The sequence below is a fragment of the Falco biarmicus genome, chromosome 2, assembly GCF_023638135.1.
Source record: "Falco biarmicus isolate bFalBia1 chromosome 2, bFalBia1.pri, whole genome shotgun sequence".
Lineage (NCBI taxonomy): Eukaryota > Metazoa > Chordata > Aves > Falconiformes > Falconidae > Falco > Falco biarmicus.
Genome location: NC_079289.1, coordinates 72,920,121 through 72,948,114, shown reverse-complemented (window position 1 = coordinate 72,948,114; position 27,994 = coordinate 72,920,121). Strand labels below are relative to the sequence as shown.

Below are 27,994 nucleotides of genomic sequence, written 5' to 3'. Positions count from 1 at the left end.
CTATAGGTGTTTACCGTTACATTGTATTTGCCTTACTGGCTGAGAAACTCAAAACAGCTGCTCATTGACAAATACAGATTTGTGAGACGTTTCTTAGCAGGAAGGGGTTTTGCGTGGTTCAGAGGCACTGGGCTAGTGTGAGCAGGGGGTGTTCTGGGGCTGTTAAAAGGGGTTGGGAAGTCCTTACTGATTCCTGTTAATAGCTGTTTGCCAGAGGTCCATTCCATAACGCTGGGCTTCAAAGTTAAGGAGAATTCAATTGAAATCAATATCCTATTTATAAAATGTCTTGGAAAAAAGCTCACTATCATGCTGTAATGTGAACTGACCAAGTTCAATGGGCTTGTGGTTACAGCTGGGATGTCACATTTGCAGGACACATTCTGCTACAAGTGGCTGTATTGACCAGGAAAATCTACCTATGACTTGGGGTTTGATGTGCTTGACTATCAAGTGATTTTGTTGTAAGCTTCAGTGAAGAAATCAGCCAGTACTGAAGAAGTTGCAGAACAAATGGCTGGGGTAACAGGTATCCCAAGGAGAAATGCTTGGCTGAATTGTGTCTGTGGAGAGAGATTTAGCCAAGGAGAAAGACAGCGGATTCAGTCAAGCTTATTGAAATGGGCTGAGAGGCTGACTGTGGATGTAATAATGACTAAAATACTATGACAGAAGTATTCTGGAGGGATAATTTTTTTTTTTTTTTCGGGGGTGACAACAATATCTGAAAACAGAAGCTTTCCTGCAAGGAATAAAAAGATTCTGATTACTGGTCTGAGCTTTTCATTGCTATTTGGCAGACCTTTCTACATAGTCTGTGGGTCACAGTCCAGTAACCTCAAGTCTCTGAGGTGATAAATAGGAAATCCTGAAAAAGAACACTTTCCCTCAGGAACTTAACTGGGGAGGGTGTTTCTTGCTGCAGCTGGGGTTAGTCTGTTGTTGTGGCATACATTCTCAGAAGTCGATGTCAGCTGCACCATCTCTGAACTGCTAAAACTATATTGCTGAGCCCATAAAAGTGTTTTTAGTTATGCATTTACACTGCTGCTTTTTTCTTTGTACTCCTACTTGTTCAGCACTTGTGAAGGGATGGTATGATAGCAGGGAGCAGGGGAGCGTTTGGGCCAGTGCTCCTTGTCAGACTATCATCAGTTAGGATGCAGTTTCTCTCAATACCTGTGTATATGGATGGATAAAGAAAGTGTATGTATATACAGCTCCATGAAATACCATGTTAGCATCCAAGCATTGTAAAGCCATATTTTTTGCCACTTGAAGATGGAAAATTAGTACTGCATCTGAAGCACCCAACAGAAAAGGCTTGCTCAAGGCTGCTCAGGAAACTCACTGTGGAACTTGGATTGTAAGCTGTGATTCTGTCCTTAGTGATTTCCACCAGTGTCATCTCCTCTTCTCTGTGGGGGGAAAGCAGAACCCTCTGCTCTGAAGCAGTTGGTGCTGTGCATGCTCTTTGCTCCTGTAATGATTGTATAGGGCCCAAACTAAACATGATCTGACTTTGCATATCTCAGCTGTGCCTGTAACATGTCCGCTATTTTTGCTTATAGTAGCTGTGCAAAGCAGGCAGTCTGCTGTGTGCCTGACCGAGCTGTGAGTGCTAGAGAGCGTGTGGGTGCTGGAGTGCCCCTTCCCCATTGTTGAGTTCTAACCTGGTACAAAGGCGTGTGAGTGGCTTCTTGTGCCTTTTTTCTAGGTAACAGTTATAAGGAGACCTGATTTTTTCTTTTTTTTTTTGGATGGATGTCTGAGTATTGACAAAATGGTTAACTGGGGGTGGGTGTGTCTTGGGCTTTTTGTGGTGTTTTTGATGTTTGTCATGATTGTCTTAGTATTGGGTATTGTGTGCATTACTCATCTCATAGGATCCGCTTAGTCCTTTACTTCAGCTTGATTCAATGCAAGATTTTTAGTTACTGTTGTGATCAGAGAATTGTGGGACTTAGACTTCTGGAAAAGATGATCTTCTGCTTAGAGAGTAACCAAAGCTGAAACCAGTGCTCAAAGCAAATATTTTAGTAGTGCCCAGTCATTATGCTGGTTTCTGAATGTAGAGATTTTATACATTTCATGATGTTACTTGCCAGATTTTTTTTAATTGTTATATTTGTGGTCTAAAACTTGGCTGACTGCAGTCTGAGGAGCGTGTTCTCAATGATCTGGCAGTTCAGTCTGTCTGCATTTAGCATGAGTAATAGGGCACACACCTTTTGCCTGTGTTTTGTTGTTAAAACCATCCAGAAGATGACACTTTCTCCTGCACCTATCTGGATCTCAACTTGAAATGTTATGGTGACAATGATAATGCTGTACTTGTCCTCAAAGTTGTTCTCTTCCAGAAGGAAATGATAGGCTAAATAGTCTGCTTGCTTCCTTATGATGATTAACTCTGATCTTGTATACCTGTGGGCCTAATAGCTAGGTAATGCTTTACTGTAAGAAGCAATTATCCAATTTGCTTTTCCATTTATTGTTGCTTAACCTGCTCATGTTTCATAACAAGTGTTTTTGCTTAAATTGATACAGCTTGTTAAAAGCCTTAAAAAAGGCAATGGATATGTATTTACTGGGTTGTATTATCTATTGTGTAATTTATTTTTAGAATTTGGAAGACAGTTTTTCACTCACACTGGGTTGTAGCAAAAGCACCTTGCAGCTGGTTTGCCTGCTGCTGAGGGAAAGGCTTGCTGAAGAGGTAAGTCTTTCGAGGTCCTTAGCGTGAATAGGCATTGCAGCAGTAATTTTACTTTTCTCAAGATCTACTTTAATTGCTACAGCTTCAGAACATATCATTGTCAGGAGCTGACATGAACATACCTTCTGTACAGAAGCAGCAGAATGCCTCACAGTGCCTGCCACAGCATTTCAGCCTATCCATAGCCTCATTTTATTTTTGTCATTCCTTCTTTCTGTGAGCTTTTGATCCCTAGACACAAAGGAGTGGGGAAAGGTAGTCTTTCTGTGTATTTGGGAGGGAGGGTGCTGTGAAACAACTTTGTACAAAAACACTGCAGGTTGTGAAATAACTGCATTTGAATGATGTAGCACTTCGTAAACCCTTTTTGACTCAGTTTCCACCATTTTCCTGTTTTGTTTTGAAGAGTGTATGTTTTCTAGCTGGCCATTGTACAGATCAGCAAATCTTCAGTGCATGCTCAGAAAGCTTGGATTTTCTTTGGATGGATTTTCATTATGGCCCTGTTACTGTTATTTACAATCTAAAAGAAAGCTTCCATTCATAAGGATTACTGCATCTGCGAAGGATGAAGAATAAGCGGGGATGATGAACTCCAGCGGTCGTGAATGGATAGATTGTCCCTGGCATTTGTTCAGTTGTCAGTATATTGTGAAGTATTTGGGCTGGAAAAAAATGTTAGCTTTGGGTAACATACTTGTTTTATTAAAAGCACAGTAAAGTACTCGAAGAGAGTGTATTCTGAGACAGCATGTGATGTACTAGCGTATCTTCTGAAGTGTGATTGATTGATTAATTTCTCACTAAAAGCTTGTAACTTTAGACTTTAATTCTATTTTCCATTGCTAACTGCGCTTGTCTTGTCAGACAAGCCTTATCGAAAAGACTTTCTCAATTCTGAGTGGAATGCTGCTTTGTATTGTGCCGGGAGCACTGAAGAAGGAAGACCTTGCTGTACTGGCTGAAGACCAGAGTTGATTTCAGAGTCTGAAATGTTCCCTTGTGTTTGCAAATATAAATAGTACTGTGACCAAGAGTTGTGTGCCTTCAGGTTTCACTTTGTCCCTGTCATGGTATGTGGTAGAAAATGCAGGTTTTTTCCCAGGGTGTTCTGATAAAGCTCATTAGTGGTTCTATCCTCAGTGGTACTAGTCCCTTCTAAATACAGCGTTAATGAGGAGTAAATGGTCCCTGGGCAGTTGCTGTACTCTTTACCTAGCATGCAGCACTTAGCAATGCTCCAATATCACAGCAACTAAATAACATCTCACCTTACCGGTTTGCCCTTGCTAGAACAATCTGATTCAACTATTACTAACACTTTAGATAGATAAAATATTAGAAAGCTAGTACAATGTAATTTGAAATAACAAATTGGAACAGGATTGTTTGGTAAAGCATTTCGCAGGGTATGCATACCTAGTGTGGCAGGCACCGACTGCAAATCAGAACAGACATGTCTCTTGTGACTGACTGGGGCTTCTGATTCCATTGCTACTAGCTGGTCTAGCAACTGCACAAACCAAACATAACTGCTGTTAATATTGTATTAAAAAATATAACACTTGTGTGGGTGTTATTTATTGCACACAGTATTAATATTCTCGTCTGAAGATGGTTTTTGTGCCTTTTGGTTTTCACTATGGAATCTGTTTTGGTTGAGTCAACAAGCAAACCCAGGGACTTCCATACAGCTGCCAAAGCGGCAAATGTTAGTAGTGCTTTTTTGAAGACATCTACAGTTAGAGAGAACCTTTCCTGAGTGGTATTTTGCTAGTGACAGTTTGTTACAAGTGACAGGTCTTGCATAAAGAGCTTTTGAATAGCAAACTGAGCTTGAAAATAGCAGCTATTTGAGATACATTATTTAGAGGGAGGGAAGCAAGGGGGAGAAGATTTTCCCTTGATGAAGACATGGTGCTATATAAGCCATCTAGGTGCAGATTTTGAATACTGTTTTCTTCAGACTTCCAGTGAAATTATTTTGCTTGTAGTTGCCATCTTCAGGATCCTTGGTAGTAGTAGATTTGAGCACACAGTGATGTGCTTTCTTGCAGACCTGTGCTAATGTATGTGTGTTCCCTGGTTTGATGGGAATTGGTGTGACTGTTTCCTGACATGAGAACACCACTCATCAGCAAAAATCATGGATGTCAATTGACTATTTGCACTTCTGTAGGCATCAGTTGTCCAGTTATCTGTCAGGCTGAATTTGCATCGCTATAGTTATGTCACAGATTTTTTTAGTATTTTTTTTATGTTCCTATTTTATGATTTTGGTAGGTTACATTGAAGGAACTGGCCTGTGTAGAACATTTGTACGAACCTACTTTCATGCTGCCTCTGGCACAGAAAATCGAATAACAATTTCCAATATTATTATATCCCATGGCCATGTGGACTCTTGGGGTATTTAACCAGGTGTCTTGGAAACTGCAAAAGCAATGACTATCACACTCCGAATTTGTACTGGACCAACCTGTGGTCTGCTTGTGTCCACTCTAAGAAAATGCATCATCATTTTCTTGTGTCAGTGTACCTTACCCTGCCTCAGCTTTAGCTGCGCTAGCCCACCTTGTTCTTTACCTTGGGCTTGAGGATACTGTGTTTCTAGTGGCAATTAAGGTCAATTCCTAGATACTGTTGGTAGATGGAGGGTGCCCAAAACAGAAAATGACCTCATGCAGTTGATTTGAAAGGTCTACACTAATCACAGTGTTGTCTCTACTTAGCGTCTGGAAGAGAGCTTGTATGTGTATATGCAGCTGTTACCATGTAACACATCTCTATAAAAGTTTTCTTCCTTCTTTCTATTCTTTGGGAGTATAATTGCTACTCTTGGGGGTTCACACAACTGTTAAATTCTGTGATGTGTTTGCAGGGAAGTGCTGTAACTCCATTTTGCAGGTAAGGAGTTGTGGCAAGGAACAAGATCAAAAGCATTCATTCAGTCTCTTTTAGTTGTCCCTTTTTGATGCCTGTTGTTGGGATTTTCTTCTCTTTATGCTCCCAGATATGCTTTTCCGTATCAGTGAAGCTTGGAAAGCCCACTAAAAAGCAAAAAGTCACTTGTGGTTGTTTGCATCACCCAGAAGCTCTTATAAACTCAAGCCTGGAATCTGACTCTGCAGACAGAATGGCTTTCCTTTAAGGCTTTGTCACTCTTGGAAGAGACCCACCTTGCTAATATCTCTTCCAAATTTTAATAAACTGGACATAGTCCTAGTGCTCAGCAGCTTCCTCTGAGTTGTAGCAGGTCCAATCTTAGAGTAAATCTAAGATATGTGTTGGAATGAGGCTGGATCTCATGTTTGAGCTGTCTAACCCAGTGCAATGTTCTCGTGTTCTGCCTGCTGACTTCTGGGAGCGGTGAACAATTTTCTGAAGCAAACTGAAATAAAGTTTATTGTGCTGCGTGTGCAAAGTGGAACACTTCAGTTTGCCTTAGAAAACTGTGTTCTGTGCAAATACGTATGGTTGGAGTGAAAATAAAGTAATGGTAGCAGTAATGGAGAGAAAAGACAAGTCGGGGGATGCAGCTCAATGCAGCTTTTGTTACAGCTTCTTTGCACTTTGCTTCTTGGTGAGCATTTTTGTCTTTGCTTCTACCAGCCTGTCATCACTCAGCCTTCTTCCTCTCTTTCTGAGCTTGTCATCACCCAGCCTTCCTCTCACTCTGAGCTATGTCATGGTGCCCTCCTTGCTCCAGCATCTGTGGGCTTTCTGGTGTCCCATGAGTTTGTTTTGTAGTTTTGATCAAGGTAAATATAGAAGCCTAGGTAAATACCGAGAACTTTTTCTAATCTTTCATAACCAATGGCAGAACTGTGGTGGAAGCCTCTTTGGAGAGACTTGTAAGCTAATTCAGCTTTTTCTTTCTAGTGTAGTAAGTGATTGTTTTAACAGCTACAATACAGAGTCTTTTCTCAGTATTGTCACTTGTTTCAGAAGTCTTGACTTTGAGTTCCCTTTTAAAAAAAACTTTTATGGAGGTCTTTAGCTAGTCTTTCACAGCAAATTTATTTTAAAGTACAAGCATTAATAGGGATAGGATTTAAGCCTAGAAAAATAACTTGTCCAAATTTTATTTGACAGAACTTGCCTTGCTTTATGAGACATTTCCTCAGAAACTGGAACTGTGAAATGTGGTAGTTCTGATGGAACTATTTTCTACTCCTTGTCTGCAAAAAATGAAGTTACTTTCATGCAAACATGCTTTCTGCAAAATCTGCAGCAACATTAGATGAGGATACCACAGAGACCACTCAGTCTGTCAGTGTTGGATTGCAAAGTCTTGAGTCTGTTGACAGCTCTGCAATTTGTCTTGCCTTAATATTTAATAAGCCTGATAGTCTGCATTCTCTGGAGCAAGAGCAGTTCTTTTAAAAACCACCTTGTGCTTTGCTGGAGTTCTAGCCAGGCTCTTAAAATTTAGAGATGTGCTTGCAACACCATGTCTGGAGGGTAAAGCAATAATCATCAACTTTACAGCTCCATACTTTTGTTGTATTAAACTTTTAAGCAGTTTGCAGAAATAATATCTTATATAACAGAGCAGGACATTGGTTTTGCTCCTGATCAGTGGGAAATACTGCAAGTCTCGGGCTGCCTTTTCAGGAGGGTGAGTATTAAGAGGTAAGTGGCTTGGCAGAGGCTGCCTGTCCAGGCAGCTCTACGGTCTGTGTAGTCTGGTTGTCTGCTTGATGCAGAGTGGCTCACTGGGATCTAGATTTTTCCAGAGGGAGCTGGTTGTTGAATGCATAGGAGATGCATGAGAGGTGCAGCCCACAACAGCTGAAGCTACAGATAAAGGTCTGATGATGTGCTAGAAAAGAACATCTGGGACTGCTCCATGAAGAGAAACTTTTTTTTTGGGGGGGGGGTCTCCTGACAGAAGCTATGGGGAATCTTGGGGAAATACAGCCTGAGTAAACTGGTTTAGGCAGCATTTGTGAACATAAGGGCTCTTTCATTTCCAAACTTCTGATCTGAGCTCTGGTTTCGTTTTCAGATATGCAGGAGTCAATTTTCAGTATTGCTAACTGTCTGCAGGTTCCCACCAGCTCGACTAACTTGTGGTAGCAGAAAGTGTTCGTTCTCTGCACCTTGCATTCCAAATTTTCTAGCTTGAGTTGGAGGCTGCTGTTGAAACAGCTGCCTTTTTGGTTTTCAGGCAGTCTAAGCAAAGAAGCTGACTTCCTTCTTTCTGCAAATCCTTAGCCAGCAGAAAGTCATGTAGAACTTAATAAAATTATTTGTCACTGCATTGGCATATTTCACTGAGGAAATCCATGCTAAACATGATAAAACTTCAGATTATTTTTATGTAAGAAGCTGTATAGCTGAAATTGGAAAGCATTGCTCTAAGTTACGTGGCTTGGGAGTTTTCTAGAACCCTTCTAAAAAACCCACGGAAGTGGCTTTTTTTAGGTCTTAAAGCAGTTTTAGCATGTAACTTTCAGCTGACATCTAAAGGAAAAAATGTGATTTTTAAATTGTTTTCTCTTTCCCCTGGAGGGTTAAGTCAAATTTTGGTAATTTCTTTTTCTCCTTAGTTACATATGCGAATATCTTTAGCATATATACAAATGCTATGTAAGAACATCTCATTTCTGTCTTAAGATGTCTTTAGATTTGGAACTTGAGCTTGAACTTTAGTATTAGATTTGTTTGTCAGACTTAAGTTGGTGCTTATACTTCAACACTGTAACTTGTTTTGCTCGTGGTTGATTACTGTTCTTTTTTCCTACCCATATTGATGAACAACCTGAAAGATAAATGTGTGGGAGCTCTTGCAAACTATTAGTGGCCTTTTAAAAGGCAAGTCATTAAATCGGAACTCTATTCAAGTGCGCCAGGGACTTGTAGTGTCCGTAAAAAATGAACTTAATTTATAGCACTTCTGTGGCTTTTTTAACATGAATTGCACAAAGGAGATCCAGTGTCTACCTATGGGGTGTAAATGAACTCTAATTCTTTGAGACGTACTAAAACAGCTTCTGCGACGTAGGAAGTATCCTGTTGGGCTGGAAGCCTTGAGCCGTGCGATGAAAGGGTAAGTTAGTTATCTTCTGATGTGGAGCATGGAGCAGTAATAGGAGGACAGGTAAGCCTAGGTAGGCTCAGATTTCTCGTCTTAGCTTGTAAGCTTGGTTGCTTGAAAGCCAGTGAGATAACAGCTGTGTTTCCTGCTGGCTCTGGGTAAAAGCCATTCACTTATCCCAGTGGCTTCCCTAAGTGTCAAGGTGTACAGAGTGGTGGTACAAAACCTGAGCTTGGTGGAGGCAAAACAGAAGCTTGCAATGAGTTGCCCTAGATACTTGACCTCCACCGAAGTAAATCTGCAGTCTTGATGTATTAGCTTTTGTGCTGTGAGGTATTAATAAGTGCACGTGCACTGCCATTTAACTTGCAAATTCATATGGTGACAAATCTTGAAATAAGTACTACTTAAAGTTTCAAGAGGTGTTTTTCTGTTTAGATAATCATCCATTTCTATACCACATTGTCCAAAAGCAATAGTACTAGTGTGTAATTTTTAAAAAGAAAGAGCTGCTTGTGAAGACTTGCATGCTCTGAGGGTAGCTCTCCTGATGAGCAATGTTGACAGATGTAGATTGTCTCAGCACTTAAGTGCAGGGTGGTATAACCTGCTACCTGCACAAACCAATGTCTTGGGGTTTTTTTGTGTTACTTTAAACTATTTATCTGATACCAGAGCTATAACAGCCACATTGCTATTAAATGAGGTACTCTTTAGTGGTTTGGGATGGCAGTTGTAAGCTAGACAAAATGCATTATATTGTATTGCATGTTGTTGTCATTGGCACTTGTGTTATCCTGTCAAGCATTTTCTAAGTCTAAGAAAAAAGTATCTTTGGTGAAGTGAAAGTGAAGCCAGAATTAGCTGATGCTGTATTTCACTTGAAAAATCTAAATGGAAAAGTAAAAAGAAAAAGCCATGAAGGCTACATCTGAGCAGTAATATAGCTGATTAATTAAACTCAAAAATGTATGCAAAAATGGTAAAGGATGTGAACGGTAAGCTGCAGTCCTGGGTTTCATGGCCTGATTACTTTCTGTGCTACCTCAGGTGTGTGGGTGTGAGTCCATCCCCTGTCCTCTAATTTTGTGGGAAGTGGGAGTTGTTCATGCTTCTGATGGCAAACGTTTTAAGTTTGCAGGTTTTTATGCATACCACGTGCAGTTAATTCTCTTAAAAGCAAGTTGACTTAAACAATTTTCTAACTGAACTAGTTAGACATAGTTAACTCCTTGCATTCATGAAAATCACATCCTGAGAAACAACCTAAGGAAGTTTTGAGGACATTTTGGTGACGCTTATCGGAAGCAGCCCGGAAAGCATGGGGTGAAATAGAAAGTTCCTCCTTTTGGCTTGGTATCTTCCTGAAAGGGTACGCATCCACCTTCAGATGCAAGAACTGCTTTATAGTGATTATGTACATGTCCAAACCCAAGATTTTTAGTGTGGGGCTGGGTGGTGTTGTGTTCAGACAGCTTGTGTGGGAAAACCTACTGGTTCAATCCGAGAATCTCTTATGTTCTTGAGGTTGTATTTGTTTGAGAGAATATGCAGGGGAAGAGAATGAATGGCCCAAAGACAGCATAAATAGCTTTATGCAGTTAAAATGGCTAGGATAAGAGCAAGATCATGTGCACAGTGTTTCTGCTCATGTGTGATCAGGCTTTGGAAGGATGTTGTACTCTTTACAATTTTCTGTCCTGCCAAGGGGTCTTCCACCAAGACCCTGTGATTTCAGTAGCTGCCCTGGATGTCAGTGGGTCAGATTATTCCATGTAGCATGAATTGGCTGCTCTTTACCTCTAATACATCTGATATTACTAGCGCTCAGCTGGCACCTTTGGACTAGGAAAGGACATGAAATCATAGGTTCCTAACCCTGTCTGTGCCAATAGTGAGACATGCTGGGATTAGAATTGAGGAGGGATGCAGAGGAGAGCCGAAGCAGATATGATTGCTGGGGCCCATGCTGGCACCGCTGATGCTAAAAAGGCTGGAAGGGATGGCAAAAATGTCAGGCCAGAACAGTGCCTGAGATCTGTCAGGAACAGGCAAGGAGGCATCAGTCTGTAGTGGGAGCAGGGCAAGAAGTTAAGAGACTAAGAATTGTAGAGTGAGTTTGACTGGAGTAAGATGAAGTTTGTACCATTTCAGGAGGGAAGAAGGAGAGGGGTAACAGACTGCATAGGAGGCTGGGAATTGTAGCTGCAGGACCTCTGGACAATGTGCTGCTTGTGAACAGGCTGAGCTTTTGGCTGTTTTTTTTCTTGTTGCAGCTCAAAGTGCAATCTTTCTTCTCTCTAGCTCATGGGAATCAGTCAGGATGACAGAAGTGTCATAAAACTGCTCGTGTATCACAAGCTGTGGCAACAGTCATTCGCCTGGCACCTGCAGTTAGTACTAAACCAACTGCTTAAATTTTACACTGTATGTGAAAGCAAGTAAAGTTGATTTCTTTGATCTTCTGTATAACTGTTCATAAGGTCTTAGAGTATTTCTTGGCTTTCTTGGTTCCTAGTGTGTAAAAGGGGGTGGATGTCAGTAGCTGGGTCAGCAGGTTAAACAGCTGTAGACTGGGACTGGAAGTTGTGGTGGCTTTGTAGGAAGGCTGTGGCCACTGAAGTCCCCATGCTCAGAGCAGTCGCCCAGAAAGGTGAAACAGAGGAAACATGTGGCTTCAGCTCTGCTTTGGGAGACACCTGTAAGCAGCAGGTTGTCCCTATGAGATGGGATAGGCCTGCTGTTGAGGCTCTGTGTGTGTGTTTGGCTGTTGCAGTAACAAGACTTACATGGTCAGGCGTAATGATCACAGAAAGCCAGAGTTGTTATCTTGCCACTATTTCTGTCTTTAGGGTTGGTGCATTTCCCTACAAGCCACAAACCGTCTTGTTTACGAGTGCCAGCGGTCTTCTGCCCACAGCTACAGAGCATGGGTCTTGCCTCAGCAAAAGAGATTTCCTTGAAAATTCAGTCAACTCGAAACCTTTGTCTGTTCTACAGGTAGGAGGTTGTGTTGTTAGAAAATAGATGGGGCTTGGCACAAAAAAGACCTTTGGGAAGAGAGAAGTACTAGAAAGTTATCATTGAGACAATTGACAACTTTTCTCATGCAGATTTTAGTTCATTCACCTTGTTTAAAGTTCTTTTCTTCCTAAGACTTTGCTTGCTCCTGTGCCCTAATCAGAAGCTCCCAGAAACTTGTTGTGTGGTTTGGTGTGTGTTGGTTTTTTTGGGTGGGTGGGTGGGTTGGTTGGTTGGTTTGTTTGGTTTTGGGGGTGGCTGGGTGATTTTGTTTTGGTTTTAGGATGGAGGTCTCCACACAAATCCATCACTTTAAATATCCTTCAAAGGAGCAAAGGCCTGAGGCTGGGATGCAGAATGTAGCAAGAAAACAGGCTTATCTGTAGTTAACAGCTCTTCTTGTAGCTGTTGTGGGGTTTTTGAACCCAAAGCCATACCAAGATGGATGTATTTCCTGCCCCTTCCCTCTTCATCTTTTCCTTAAGTCAAACCTTCAAAATGATATGACAGTGTCAGCAAAGAGATTGCTGCTGCTTAACGAGTTTCATTTGGGTTGCAGATTGAAGCCTGACTCCTTGCAATAACAGATTAATAGCTCCTGCTGAAGCTTTACAGCACATTTTAGGGGAGAAATAATTATTGTTTGCACTTTCTCTTTAAAACTGGGAAGCTTTATTTCTTGCTAGTACCTGAGCCAGGGGATATTACTATAGAGCTTCTTGTAACAGGCAGCTTGATGTTATTCTTTTTCAGACTCTGAGGAACTTGTGGCCACATGTTTGAGAGATGCTGAACCTTTCTAGCATGCATATGCAAATGGGGAGAAAAGCAGTAACAAAACACAATGATTAAATAGGAAGTTTTCAGCTATGTAGCCTAGAGCTGCTGCTGCTCCTGCTGCTTGTTCTTCTCAGATGCCTGCCAGTATGGTCACCAGTGTGCCTGGGGGAAAACATCTCAGTGTTTAGGGGGTTTCCTCACCTGCTTTAGAAGTTTTATGTTGAAATAAATGCTTCAGCTCAGTTCCTGCTGCAAGGGACTGGGACCAGTTGCAGTTGCTGCCCTATTAGAGAGTTGATTCTGCATGGGGCAAGGAAAGGAGCCATGCAGGGGTGGAGGCTAGTGTCTTTGTGGTTGCCCATTACTCTTCACGCCTCTAGGAACATGTGTGGTGTCAGTGTGTGTATGGCTTTCACTGCTTTGGGTTTTATAGCTAAGGAGGGATACTTATATTTTTGAAAGTATAAAGAATCTTTTAAAACGTTATGTATAAAATATTTAACAGCGAAAGTTTTGTTAAATCTGTGTTGCATGGAACAATGGTTATGTGGTAAATGAACTTGAAAACACGTGAGTGTAGTTGCAGACTCTGACCTTCTCTGTAATCTCTGGCAAATACCTGCGCCTTTTATAACTGTGGTATCTTATTTCTGTTGAGAGTGTCTCTTTACATTGTCTTCTGTGGCTTGTCTGAGCTTTTCCACTGAGTCACTGCTGAAGTTGGGAATTGGGTCAGAAGCCTTGACTCACAGTCCTGTGCTTGGACCAGATGCCACGTGTTCTTACCACAGGAGAACAATTTCTTCCAGGGCTGAGCCTTCAGTTTAGGCTGTTCAATATATGGTGTGGGGTTGTGGTTTGTGGGTGTGTGGTGGTTTTTTGTGTTTGTTTGGGCTTTTTTTAAGTCTGTTTTCCAGATTTTAGATTCTAGGGGAGAATACAGGGAACAATTTTTCTTACTGGTTATTATTTTTCCATTTGTTTATGTTCGTGCTTCTGTGGGTGTCACCTTGCTAATAGTGTCTATTCATCCCTCTGCATTACTTGGAACAAACTGTATTGATCTGGAGTTATAATAGTCCTGTGTAAATGTGAAGCTATATGTGAAACTTTAATAATTCTTCAGAAACTTAACTTGAAATTCTAAAGTAGTCTTCTGTTGAAGTCTCTTAATAGTTGAATTTTTAAATTACTTTTTTTCTACCTTAAACTCATTCTTTAAGCCCATCATCAGTAAGAATGTGCATTACAGAATAAAGCATATCTGCTTGCTTCTGTAGTTCATGATTTTTTTTTTTTGACCATTTCACTGTACATATGAGTATGTGGATCACAATAATGTGATACAATCTGAAAAAGAATTAGTTTCCCTAGGAAAAACCAGAGCAGCAGTTAGAAGGCTTTTTTAACCATCACAGACAGTCTTGTGGGTTTTTTGGAACCCAGTGCTTGTGAGAAGGCAAGGGTGTGCGTGGTGCATGTGTCTGACAGCAGAGAGCCAGCAAGTTAATTTGACATTTTGTTCTGTGCAGTGTCCCAATAACTGCCCCCCCCCCCCCCCGAATAATCTGTTTACTTAAGTTCAAAAATATGCTTAGTTTGGCTTAGTTAAAAAGTGAATGAAATGCTTATTACAAAGATGCCCTTTATAGCAGTATGCTGAGTTTGCCTACAAAGAAGAATTCCCAGCTTGTTTACTCTTTTAATTTCCTTATCTAAAGTAGCCCTAAGGCAATGACAAGACGTGACCTTGAATCTGTTGTTCAGCATTTTGGGTTTTGTATATCCCTAGAATTTCCTTCAGACTTCAAGTATCAGCAACACCTGCCTCCATTCCCAGTTGAAAAATGCTCCCCCCACCCCCCGAAATGCAGTGATGACTTGTGTTTACACCGATGAACATTAATCCTAGTCTTTGGCCGTTTATTTCAGACCAGGATTCCCATGTTTCAAGTCTTGCATCTTCTGCAGCAGTGTGACAGGCTGATGAATACCATGCTGGCAGCATTGCACCATTAAGAAAGGAGCTAGCAGATTAATGATGCCAAGTGTGAGACCCTAACGGAGGTCTGGAGCTCTGCAGTCACTTGCTTAACTCTTCTTCAAGGGGTCATATAGCAGAGTTCCTCTGCAATCCTGTACAGGCTGGTACAGCGAATGGCAAGCAAATCGTATAAAGAGTGGGTTGCTAGCAGTTTTGGAGGTGGTGCGTAATATTTGGTCTGACTTTTCTTTTTAATGTGCAGCATTACTGGCTCAGTCCTGGATCAGAAAAAGTGCTTGAATTATTTCATAAGAAGTACTGAAATCAGTACTTTGTCATAAATCACTGTCAAATTTGAAGGTGTGGAGTGTGAGGTTCAAGGATTGACCCTGTATTAGGAAAAATACATTGTTGGTGTTTCAGGCTATTTAAAGTAAAACTTTACAACTGTGGTATCTTGATGTACAGAAATATCCCATAGTAAAACAAGTGATAAATACTGTGTATTATAAGTCTTTTGCCCTGAAAATACTTACAGGTCTTTCTTGACAAGTTGTTGTTCATCTTTGTATCTTTGCCTTCAAGCTGGTAAAAAGTTCAGTTTGGGAGCGGGGAGGAAAAATCTAGACTTTCAAATGCAAGAAATCCTTTATGCATATTCTTTATGTGATTTTTTTTTTTCAAAAGCAAATGGGTATTTTAGTCACCATTGCCTTGCATCACAAGGAAGCTGGTGTCCAAGTACCGAAAATGTGCTACTGTGCCTATGTGTGGGCTGTGCTAAGGGGAGACAGGCTGTGTGCCAAGATGAGACTGGATGTCAGTTGACCGTGCTGCCCAACTTGACAAACCAGTCCATGGTTTGCTGGAATGTTGCTTTCAAATTTTGTTTTTACATTAAAAAAAAAAAAAAAGACTACTAACAATGCTTTCTCTGCTGTATTATGATATCTGCTTTTTCTGTATTTCTGTGGCATTCGGAGTAGCTGAACATCTCCTGGTCATCACCTCTGCCTGCTTTCCATAGGTTGAGTTGTGGCCCAGGGCAGGGGCAAGTCAGGATGGACTGAGGAAGTAAGACCCTTCCTGGTCTGCTGGATCACTTTGGCTTTATATTACCGTTTCTTCCCCTCTGACTTAATTTTAGAGTCGGCAGTGCAGTCTGTGATTTAAACAACAACAACAAAACCAACTCTGAAGCAACAGAAAACCTCAAGACTGACCCAGGAAGCAACAAAGTGCTTTTAGAGAAATATTTGCAGCATAAAGTACCTGTCTTAGGAGTCCAAATGTTCATGGGAAAGAGTATGAATTGCAGTATAATCTAGGCTGGTAAGGACCTCTGGAGGTAGTCTTGTCCAGCCCTTTGCTCACAGCAGGCCCTCACAGCTTGGGTTGCTCAGGGTCATACATGGGTTTTGGCTATATGCAAGGATGGAGATCATGCAGCCTCTGTGGACAACCTGTTCTGGTGCTTAGCCACTTCACTGTTTAAAAAACAAACCTTATATATTATTCTTCCACTACATTGCATAAAGTTTGTTGCCTTTAGTCTTAATCACCATGCACTTTTTGGAAGAATCCATCCCTCTATCTTCCCAGCAGATAGCTGGAAACTGCAATAAGGTCTTTGCTGAGTCTCCTTCAGGCTGAAGTGTGGTTAATACAAACTGCACTGCCTAGGGAAGGACCCTTGGTATTTGGTGCCTGGCTTTTTACCAGGAGCACATCAAAGAAACTGTATCTAAACTGGTTTGAGTTCACAGATTGATCCAGTTCAGTGGTTCACAGTTTGAAATCACTGATTGAACTGCCTGTCATGGAGCACAAATACTTCTAGTTCCTGTAGGCTGCTGCCTGCTGAAGCTCCCTGAAACCTCAGGGCTACATCAGCAGGGAATTGGGCTGGAAACCGTGCAGAGCATGGCTCTGCCCAGGGACAGACACCTGCGGTTGTGCATGCCTATCTGAATTCATATTCTTACTTCGGTGACTTCTGTACTCAAACAAAACCAAAAGTAAATATGCCACTTTAAATGGTGTGTTGTTAGATTGACTATGTCTGAACTCTAATTTTTTTTTTTATCAGTAGTGATTTGTTTTACAAGGGAAACAACATTCCCAGCTCTTTAATACTTAATTTCCAGTAAGATGTTCTTTGTGTACCAGCTGCACAATCAGCGTTGTACAGGCAAGACACATTGAGCAGTTCCAGGTTTCTTTTCTGGTTTTGTTCTGCAGTTGCAACCTGATGTTCTGGAAATGGTTGAAATCAGGTATTCAGAGAGAATTTATAGAAGCTGCCCTAGCCTTCTGTATAACACCTGATGGCAGGCGGCTTAGAAGGGCATCCTTTTTGAAGTTGTAAATTAGGCTTTTGGTCTGCCTGAAAAGTGCTTGGGTTTTTTAGTTTTTTGGGACCTTGGGGACTGACTAAATATATAAGCTTTGTTAATGTTGTTTATCAGGTAAGCTGGGATGTAGAAATCATTTAACAAGTCCAGTAACTTTTTAGTGGGTGAAAGACTTGATATTAATTGAAAAACGGAAAATACTTCCATACAATTTTCTATAAAGTTTTTTTTTTTTGAAAAGCATTAATGACTTAAAGATTTCTGCAGCTCACGTCTATGAAATGTGTCCAGCTGACACATTTTACTTTACTATTCAAAACCTGTTATTTTGGGACTATATGATAAATACAGTGGTATGCCTGTACCTTAGTAAGGTCAGGGAACTTTCCCTTCTTCTAATCCATCTTTTGAACTACTAGGTGCCTAGTATTGTTTGCTAATGACACTGGCCATGGAATTTTTGTGGCCTTCTTGGGCCCCTTATGTTTTCATACCTCTTTCCTTTAGCAGCTGAGCCATGGATAGCTTTAGCCACTTGACTGCATCTGCTGGCCTCTCGCCTCAACACTGGCCACCCTGGTCCCAGCTGCATCCTGCTGCAAGACAGCAGCCTGGCAGCACGGATCAGGTATTCCTAAACTGTGTGGTGCTTGGTGCAAAAGTCATCCAGTTTGGTATTTTATCGATAGAAGGTGTATGAAAACAGAAAATTTCCTCCCCATAGCTGTGTTAGCTGGGCTGTGGGACACTAAGGGCTGAAAAATGTTTCACTTCAAATGCTGTGTATCAGTTATGGATGTAATTGGTGTCTCTTTAAAACTTGTTTTAAAATAACTGTTATATCTTGTTATGGGGGCAAAATGCATAAGTGGATTATATCCAGTTGTGTAATGCAATCACGATCTGCTCTCCAGTGCCTCTTACTAATGCAATAGCAACGGGAGTTTCCCATCTGCTTTTGGAATTAATTCACTAAAGATAGTCTCTGAGCCTATGAAGCTAGTTACATCAGTGTCTCCTTCTCTATTCTCAGTATAGTATCAATATAGATTTGGCTTTGTGCCGCTGCTGTGCATAAGCTCATCTGTACAGTTTTCATTCTGGCTTCTGATTTACTACAGGATTTCTGGCTGATGGTGATTAGGTGGGTTTTTAACATAGTCAGTCTCCCAGATACACTCTGTGAGCCTAGCCCTTCCTAGGTGGGATGGGGTGAGAGCAGCAGGAAGCTTTGGCTGCTCGCCTGGCTGGGCTGGTGAAGATGTCTCTAGCCATAGCTGGTAGTGCAAGTGGCTTGGAGGTGACTGGCTGTAACCTGTCATGTCATGCAGAACTGTGTTTCTGCCGCATCCATCACGTGTAACTGTAAAATTCTCCAGGGTTCTTAAGAGCATGCTTCTATAAACCTCTGTATTTAAATTGTCAGCATCTGAAATTCCAGTAAGTAGATCTATCTTGCTGAGGGGATTTCTTCCCCTGTGTTATCTTTGAGTATGTATTTCTCTCTTTTCTAAATAAAATAAATCTTAATCTTTCAGTTACTTTTTAATGATCTTGTTGCTGCTGTGTTATCTTGATCATAGAGAAAGAGGGCCGGAGGCGAGCCACCACTAGTGTCACAGCTACTACCTGCTGTACCTTGTCTTGCATTAAAACTTTTTCCACTCTGGACTTGGAACAGAATGAGGTGTGTTCTTTTGGTTGGCTTTCTTGGGGTACAGTGTAGTTACTCTTTACACTATGCCATAAAGAGAAATCTGTCCTTTTTTTTTTTTTTTTTTTTTTTGTGGTGTGTGGTAGGATATTTTTTGTTTGTTCTCTGATTTATTCTCTGGTTATTATCTGTCAATTTCATTTACCACCTGGGGAAACAGACTTGTGGATGCAGAGACACAGGGAGCAAAACCAGCATTGACTTGTCAACAAAAGGATCAAACATCCATCTTCATCTGGCAGTTGTCTGGAACAAGGATAAAAAAAAATATTGCAGCTTATCCTAAGATGACAGGGGAGCCTTTAGTTAAGTGTGTATCAGTTTGTTTACTTACCAGACCAAAACCACTTTGACTGTTCTTACACGTTCTCTGTGCAGGACTGGAGTCGTCTTGTTCTCTTACTACATTGTAAAAGGAATGGTGCTCAGCTAAAACCTTGTGCTTCGGCCTCCTGGCATGGTCTTTACATTAGGTTACAAATTACTACTTGTCATTGTGTTCAATGTATCCTGTATTGATAGTGTTTTCTGGTTGGATTTTATGTAGGCTGGCTGAGTAATTCTTGTATTTCTGAATCTCGTGCCACTTATGATTGCTCATTTTTACCTTACTCTATCTTTGGTTTTGTGAAATGTGGAAAATGCTTGCAAAAGATATGTGGCTGGCTTCTTTATGTATGTAATCTGAATTTTAGTTGCGATGTTTGCAAAGTATGCAGGGGATCAAGCAGGCAAACAATGCTTGTTGCACAGAATTACTAGACCTGCATCCTTGCTGCAGCTGTAAAATATTATGGCAAACATCACTCTTTCAGCTCAGTTATGGTCACATGTTTTCAGCAGTCATTATTTGCTGAATGGTGTATCTATGATATGTATACTATGCAGTTCTGTCCTTAGGCAGGTGAAAAGTATTTGATGTGTTCTAGTGTTTACCCACTTGTGCAACTCGGGGTTTATGCGTTAGAGGTGGGAGTGAGGGTAAGGAAGACAAAAAGCCAAATGGAGTCTTGTTTGTCACTTCAAACAGATACCAGATCTTATAAATTCATCGGTAGTTCTGAACATGATCAGGGCATCTCTTCCTCTACAGGAAACGGATAGTAACGATTCACTGCAAAATGTTTATGATGCATGTACACTTGTAAGGCTCATGCATTATACCTTGGATGTTATTTGAAACTAGAAAGTTTAGTACAGGAGTAGCAAATCAGCCTCATGGATTTTTAACTCTCTTCCAGGACTCATAGTTGGGGTGATCTTGAGATACGGGACTCCCTCTACCAGTGGCCATGACAAGCCGTTCAGCTGCTCGCAGGAGGACAGGCCGTTTACAACCTTACTGGTCAACGTCAGCGGGAAGTTCTTTGAGTACACGCTCAAAGGGGAAATAAGCCCTGGGAAGATCCACAACGTGGAGCAGAATGACATGTTGCGAAAGGTGGGGGTAGACTGTTTCTTGTGCTTGGTTGAGTATTTCTCATTTACCTGTGCTTCCCTCCCTCCTCTCACCTCCATCCCGTTAGAACCTGGGGTAGTATCAAGTGTCTGTATTCCTGATAGTGACAGTACTTCAATGCTTAATTCAAAAGCACCTTCTGTATTATATCACTGCTGGTGAGACTGTGCTCTGTTGCATGTATGTAGTGCTTTCCCAAAGCCCTGAATTGCTGTTTGAGCACTCGGTGCACATTTCTAATGTCTGTGGAATTCACGAAGACCAGCTGAACAAAAAAACTGTGATGCTGCCTTGTATAATAAATATAAGGAAAATGATTGCTTCTTAGTTAAAAGTGATTGTTTCTTAGCATTTTTTTGTCTAGGATTTTTAAAATCTGTTTATTGTCAGGAAATAGTTACTGCTTACATCCTTATAATCCACAAAGTGAGACAGTCTGGTATTGGAAGTGAAATTTGGCTGTCTCCTGTTACTCAGATCTGCTAATTGGCTTCTTACTCTATTCAGTGTCAGGGGTTAACCACCTTTTATGCGTATCAAAGCTAGACTTTGAAGTACAGGATTGAGACATAAAGATTTGTAACCTAAAAAGACTTCTTTCTGTGACTATAAAGATAGCTTAGTTGTCTGTCTATATGTACGTGTCTACTATAGATTTTTAAAGTTTGCTGAAATTAATCCTGTTCTGGAATGCACACCTGGGTTTGTATTCTAACCTGTGCTTAGACAGGAGGTGAGGACAGCCTAGTTATTCACACGTATGCAGGTCTTCTGTTTTGGATTTTAAATGTTGTTTTTCATTCCTTACTGTAGTGTAGTCTTTCATGGGATATCTGGAGCTTCTACTGAAATAGATGGAGGTGATGTATGAACCAAATTCCTGAAAACCAGTTTCACATCTGACTTGCTTGGCTAACAGTAACTGTGCAGTGGCTAGACTCGCAAAAAAACATAAGCTAAAATAGCATTTCATCTTCAGGATACATGACTATCACTTACCACAATAAGAGAGATCTTCTCCAGTGTAATTTCTGTTAGGATTCTTTAATTTAAAAAAGGAAACTGGGACTATTGCAATATTTATCATTGGTGATGGATATAGTGCCTGTTTTTTCCAGATGCTGTTTACCAAGAAGAGCAGCAGCTTTTTGCTGCTGCTTATGTATAAGGCTGGCTAGTATTCTGGAGTATCAACTTAGCTATTTCAACGACCAAAAGTAGTAGTTGTCAGAAAATAAAAAAAAGACCTTACAATTTGTGTATATCTATTTCTAATTAAAGTTTCATATTTTTTTTTTTTAGGTAACATTTGACCCAGAAGTTTTTTTCAACATTCTGTTGCCTCCCATTATTTTTCATGCTGGTTATAGCCTGAAGAAAGTAAGTGTAATAATTTCTGAGGAGAATGGCTGCTTTTTTTTTTTTTAACACGAGACTACTGATTTGTTCAGGAATGCAGTCTCCATTTCAAGCATTTTTATTTTTTTTTAATGGCAGTAAGAAAAATCTCATTTCCTTCATAGATGGTGGATAGGTCATATTGGTTTAACAGAAAATGTACTTTTTACAATGAACACATTAAACTATTTAATCTTGCTGATTTGTTTTTCTTTGAACTTTGCCAGATGTTAATGTCAATTTCATTTAAAATAAAAGATGTCCTGCTAGGAATTGGTTTGGTTCTTCACTTAATCATGCTGAGAAGTGGACCCAAACCTGAATCCCAGTGGGGATGTGCCAGAGTCTGAATGGCAGAAGTACTCAGATTCTGCTCTTGCCTGAAGATACCATGAACTGGTGCTGATCTTCAGTTCTGCAGCTATCTCTTACATCTCTTATGAAAACATCTGTGTGGAAAGCTTCCCGTCAATTAGCCACACGTAGGATGTAATACGTTTCAGATTTGGTGTATTCAATTCATTGAAGCTGGACAGAATTTACATTGCAGTAATTGAAGTGTTTCTCTGAAGTGGAGTAGTGGTTCTGTGTATTAATGCAAGTGTAGTAGTGCACTGTGTGTTTTTGAACAGGTGATATAACTTGTTTTAAATAATTATATAAACCTTTTTCCTCTACAGAGACACTTTTTCAGGAATTTGGGGTCCATTTTGGCTTACGCCTTTTTAGGAACAGCAGTCTCTTGTTTTATTATTGGGTAAGTGAACTCTGTGATACCGGTTCCTTTCTGTACTGAAGTTTATGTTGAGCCTTCCAGACTGAGGCAATTTTGTAATTTGTTTGTTTGAGGATTTTATTTGTGTATCTTCCAGACAAAATTCAAATGCAACTTTTGCTGAGATTTATCCCTTTCCAAACAATACTGCCCCTTGAAATGATGTTGTCAAGTCTGAATCACTTGACAAGTCCACAGTACTGAAGAGCAGCAGTGAGTTTTTTGATGTAGTGGTCCAGTCCAAAACAAAACCTGGTTAGACTCTTGCTGGAATTGACTTTTTTAACTTGAATCATGAACACTGCTTGTAATAGAACTTTAGCTATCAAACTTTTAGAGATGTCCCTTCCAATGCCCACACATGTGCATGTGTGCTCTCTTTCCTCTCTCTGCATGTGTGTGTATATATATGTAATTTCATGTGTATATGTACACACACATTTAGTTTAAGATAGCTCGTCACATTAGTTTACTTGCATACAATCTCTTATGCTGCTGATTATTACTTTCTGGTGTGTGGATGTTCTGAAACACAGAAATCCTGAATTGCATAGGTGACCTGGGTTTGCCTGGAAGAATTTCACTAGAGAAACACTTTGAAGGCTATTCTTAGCTCAGAGCTTTTGGCCTATGTGTTGTGTTAAGAGAAGCAATACTGAAGGGAATTTTAAGCAGGGAAATATTACCTTTGGTGGAAAAAGAAAACAGCCTGTAGATTCTGTGTACTAGTTGTGTGAACAGATTTCATGCTTTGCTTACTAGTTTTAAATGGTATCTTCTGGATCATTTATCACTTGACTTCGTTCATAGGGAAAAGAGGAAAATTAATTTTGAGTACTTGGTGTTAAACTATGGCAGTGTCCCGCAGAGCTGTAGCATTACCAAGCCTGCCTGAAATCCTGTTCCTTCTGCTTTTCTTTTGCCTGCCTGAAATGCACCAACTTTTTTTGACTTGGATTTTTATCCTCTTTCTCTTCAGGAATCTCATGTATGGGGTTGTGAAACTAATGAAGTTGGTGGGTCAGCTCTCTGATAAGTTCTATTATACAGACTGCCTCCTCTTTGGAGCGATAATATCTGCCACTGATCCAGGTAGCTTGCTGAGTGTTTTTTAATAACCTTCCAAAATAATCCTATTGCTAGGATTTTTTGCTGCATAGCACAAAGATATTAACAGCACTTCATGTTTGGTTACGTTATACTAGTATCTGTGATCCTTTTCTCTAAAATGCATGCTATCTGTCGGTTTCTTGCTGGACTGATATGAATTGATGGTTTGTTTGAGGAAAAATGGAACTTTCCTGCTGATATACTTTAAATATACATATTTCCCCCCACCCCCCACAGTAGGTTCTTTGTTTAGTATGCTTCAAGTTTAAGACTGCAAATGGATGAAAATGTTACATTGTCTGGATAGCAGGGTTTCCTTTAAATACACTGCTTAGGACATTGGATAATTTAAGAGCAATATTTGAGGCTTTTAGGCTCTTCAGGGGTGGGGAACTTTTTTTTTCTTCTTCAAATGAACTTAATGTTTTACACGTTTGAGCAGAAGAATGCTCTTCTGGCAGTAATTTAAGTCTTTGTCAAAATAATCTAGTCATCCTTCAGAGTCCAGTAGGCCGACATGGGTGTCTTTGCTTGACAGGTCAGTCTGGAGTGCTGGTGTGTCAGGGGCCAGAGCAGGGAGTGGTGAAGTATGAAGCTTGGCGTTTAAAACAGCTTATTTGAGGTGCTCAGCGGTGATCTGTGTGAAAATAGGAAGTAGCTCCTGTGACTGAGCTGAGCTCTGAACAGCTGGTGCTTGCACATGATTTATACAAAAAATTACCATGTGATTTTTGAAGCTTATATATGGGAACATCTTTAAGATCATGGTCTTTCATTTCAGACTGCAGTTTCTCGAAAGGACATTTATAAATATTTAGCAGTCTTGCCCTTTTCAAATTCTGCACAAATACGCACTCCTATGGCATAGTGTATGCTTTGGGGAACACTTAGGATTATCAGCACGGTTTTACAATGCCTGAAATAATAAAGCTATGTCAACAATCCATGCAGCCTTTAAAAGTAGCAAGAGCTGCACAACGTTTTGTTGATTATCTTATATGGAGCATGTTCTAAAAAAAAACCCCAAAAGCCAACACAAAACCAGGGCTTTGGTAGATGTGCTTCGTCTGCCCCATGCCCCTTGATCATGGGGGCTTTCTTGTAAACACTGTGCAGGTGGGAGGACAACAGAGCCACCTCCTAATGGGGCTGCCCTAAAACTGATGGTGGAATTGCTTTCCTACAGATAAATACAACCAGTCTGTTTCCCAGTTTAACGTTGATCCTGTACTTTGGTTCCTGGTTTTTGTTGCTTTAAGCAAACTGGCAAGTCTGCTCCGTCAGCTCATGCAGTCATTCCTGAAGTCAGCCAGCATGGTTTTTCTCTTTTCTTTCTGTAGTTACCGTGCTAGCAATATTTAATGAGCTGCATGCTGATGTCGATCTCTATGCCCTTCTGTTTGGGGAAAGCGTGTTGAATGATGCTGTTGCCATCGTATTATCTTCGTAAGTAACTACCTGAATTTCTACTCTGGAATTACTGAATTGTTTTTGGTATTTGTCTAAAATTAAATGCTTTTTCTGCCAAATGTAATTTTAAAATCAAATGGATTGTCTTGAACTGAATTAATAAACACAGCAAGCATTTGCCAAGATCCCTCATGCTTATATATACCGGAATGGCATACTTGCCTTCAGTATGGGATTGTCTCTTCTGTTGCTCAGGTGTTGCTGTTATGGAATAAAACTTTTCTGATGCCCCTTCTAACTTCTCATTCTGTCACTCTCTTTCTAGATCTATTGTTGCTTACCAGCCAACAGGTGAAAATACCCATGCTTTTGATGCAGCAGCATTTTTCAAGTCTGTTGGTGTTTTCCTGGGAATATTCAGTGGGTCTTTCATGATGGGAGCAGTGACGGGGGTTGTGACAGCTCTGATATCCTTTTTCATGTTTAGCTCTTCCAGACTAGATGCCACATTCAGGTATTAACAAGACTCTCCTACTTCCATTTGTAGCAAAATTGACTCTTAACTTGTTTCAATCTGAGTGTGAAGATGTGATCGTTATTCCTGTGACCTTTGCCTATAGAAAGGCATTATAGATACACACAGAAATATGCTTTTTCCTATATAAATGTGGCGACACTAGAAGTTTTAGTAATGTTGCTGTACACTGGGAGCCAAGGGGAAGCCCTAAATGGGCATGTCCTAATGTCCAGGGTTTTTTTATGAAATGTTTATTATTAGGCTTGAAAGATATCTTGTATGATAACCAGTGTTTGATTCTGTCTTCAGCAAAATCATTAATAGCTATTTCTGACCCCACAGAGTTCTTTGTCCTGTATTTAAACTTTATGCTGGAAATCTGATGCTGTATGTCTTGAATAAGATTGTATCTCTACCAGAGTTAACATCATAACGTGATCATTCTCTTGAAGCTTGCTGCTGCTATTTGACTAGAGTTCTGAGGTACTCAGCAAGCAATCTACGTAAGTTTTGTCTTAGGCTCAGACAGTAGACCTTAACCCTGACCTGCTCCAGAAATCATGATGCTTCTTCAGGAACCATTTAAACTTCTTTGCTTGCAGACTAGCTAGTATAACCATATTTGTACATGTCTCAAGTTGCTTTGATCTGCCTAGACTTCTGAACATTGACCTAAAGGGGTAAAATATGATAAGTTATACAATAATTGTGAACCTGTGAGTCTTCATCTCTAAGCAATAATGTATCAACTGTATCTTGTTTTATATATATACACACACTGTGCAGATTTGTCTGGTATGTCTGCATAATGGAAACCCTTCAGGTATAAGAGGGAAGATGTGCTGTTGATGCTTTAATATTTGGTCTTCTTGTTCCACTGTTCTGCAATAGATGTGACCCAGAACTCTGATTCTCCATCTGGCTTTTAGGCTACTGGCCATCCATAGCTCTAGATACTCAAATGCTGTTGCTGTGATTTTTGGCTTGCTGGCTGGTTACCAATTACAGCTGAAATGCATTCAGATCCATTTTGTAAAATCACGCTTCTGAAGCAACAGTTGGTTCTTGCTGTTTCTAATGTTTGTGCTTAGGAGGGTGATATGAGACTGGGAGGGAGGAGGCTGCCCAAAAGACAGCCTCTGTGGTGGTTTTCGTGTGTGGTGGTGGTGTTTTGGTTTTTGGTGGGGTCGCCAAATTATACAATTTTTAACTATTTTCTTTTGGAAAAATACTTAATGTCATGCAGTACTGTAGAAGGAAACTGTAAATTTGGATTTTACTCTTCATAGCTGATTAGAATCCATAACTTAAGTAATGAGTGAAGTTAATAGACTGTTAATCCGATAGCTTTGAGGAACTTATAACTGTGCCTGTGAGTCAGGGGTTTCATGCAGTCATGCGTTGTCCTTTGAAAACAGACAGAATACTTAGTTTCCAAATCTATGCAGGTAAAACACAAGGATTTGTTCTGGCTTTCAGCAAGCTGTCTTGACCTCAATATCTGTGGTTATTTTTGTAACAGTTAAGGTATTGGACCACTTTGTATTTTCTTTCTGAATTGCAGAATCTGCCTGGTTGAAATGAAGTGAAGCAGAAGACCATGTCTAAGGATTAAAGAAAGAAAGTTAAGAGAACAGAAATAATTTAATTTGAATTACACTTCAATTTGGGTCAGTTATATGAAATAATAAAACCTGTTTTCTTAGCTTTCTCTCACATTCATCTTCCTCCAAAACGATGGGCATTTCATTTCAGATTTAATGAAATGTTTTGCTATGTCTACCTATGACAGCAATGGGAATAAAGGATTTGATTCGTAAAGCTGCTGGAAACAACTGAAAATGAGGAACTGGTTCTGATGAGGGCCTTTGCCTAACTTCAAGGGAACAAGGTTCAACCTCTTTCTTGTGCAGTGATTGTGGCTATCCAGTTTCTTAAGCACCCATGAATGCCTTTTGAGCCAGGCACTGGGATAAGCTCGTGGTGGGGTTATCTGAGTGCCCAGAGGGAAGATGGGTTCTAATTGTTGCTGTGGTGGATGTTACCACTTTAGGAGCAGGATCTTAGAATATAAGTAGTCTGGGGGTGTGGTGGGATTCGGCTGAGTGTAGCAGTACATCCTTAAAAGTTTTAAGAGAGATGTTTTATGTGGAAAAGTGACTGTGTGGAAAATTAACAGCTGTTCTAAATGCTGTACTGACAACTGTCATGGAGAATAATATTTTTTTTAATGACTGTTTGGGCTTTTGTTTTGAGGGCAGCCTTCTGAAAAAGTAAGGTCACAGCCGAAGGTGTGGCTGGAGTATGTGTTTTGGAGCCCTTGCCTTCCTGCAAGTTAGCAGAGAATGCCAACAAACGTAGGTGTAGGTGTGGAGTGGGTGGCTGACCTCAGGATTGCTTTGTCCTAACCAGGCTTCCACTGGAATGCTGCCAGCTGTTTGCCTCAAGTGTTTAACACTTGTGGGCTACCTGACTGCTGCTTGCTGGAGACCGTCAAGAGTGCTGTGAGGCCCAGACCTCCCAGGACTGTGAACTATCTGTAAAAAGCAGTGCTGCTCATTGCTTTTAGCATCCCTATCCCATATTGAGCTATGATGCCCCAAGCAGCAGTCCTGGCATTAGCTTTAGATTGTGTAGTGCTGCAGAGAGCTCAGGATGCAGCTGTGTTACGCATGGAGAGCAATGGTGGATGATGGCGCAGCCTTCATGCGTC

General features: G+C 40.5%; 1 protein-coding gene and 1 long non-coding RNA gene across 3 annotated transcripts in view; both read left to right on the top strand.

Moving 5' to 3' along the window:
• SLC9A7 (solute carrier family 9 member A7) overlaps positions 1–27,994 on the top strand; it is an 81,653-nt gene that overhangs the window by 14,173 nt on the left and 39,486 nt on the right. For both annotated transcript variants that reach the window (XM_056329247.1, XM_056329245.1), the window contains exons 2-7: positions 19,854–20,053; positions 21,374–21,451; positions 22,150–22,226; positions 23,224–23,336; positions 24,695–24,800; positions 25,090–25,231. In XM_056329247.1, coding sequence (XP_056185222.1) covers positions 19,854–20,053; positions 21,374–21,451; positions 22,150–22,226; positions 23,224–23,336; positions 24,695–24,800; positions 25,090–25,231 — 716 coding nt within the window. The remainder of the gene's footprint in view (positions 1–19,853; positions 20,054–21,373; positions 21,452–22,149; positions 22,227–23,223; positions 23,337–24,694; positions 24,801–25,089; positions 25,232–27,994) is intronic.
• Positions 54–4,284, top strand: LOC130144950 (uncharacterized). Its single transcript, XR_008820320.1, has 2 exons — positions 54–2,716; positions 3,123–4,284. It is a non-coding gene; the product is annotated as an uncharacterized LOC130144950 (long non-coding RNA).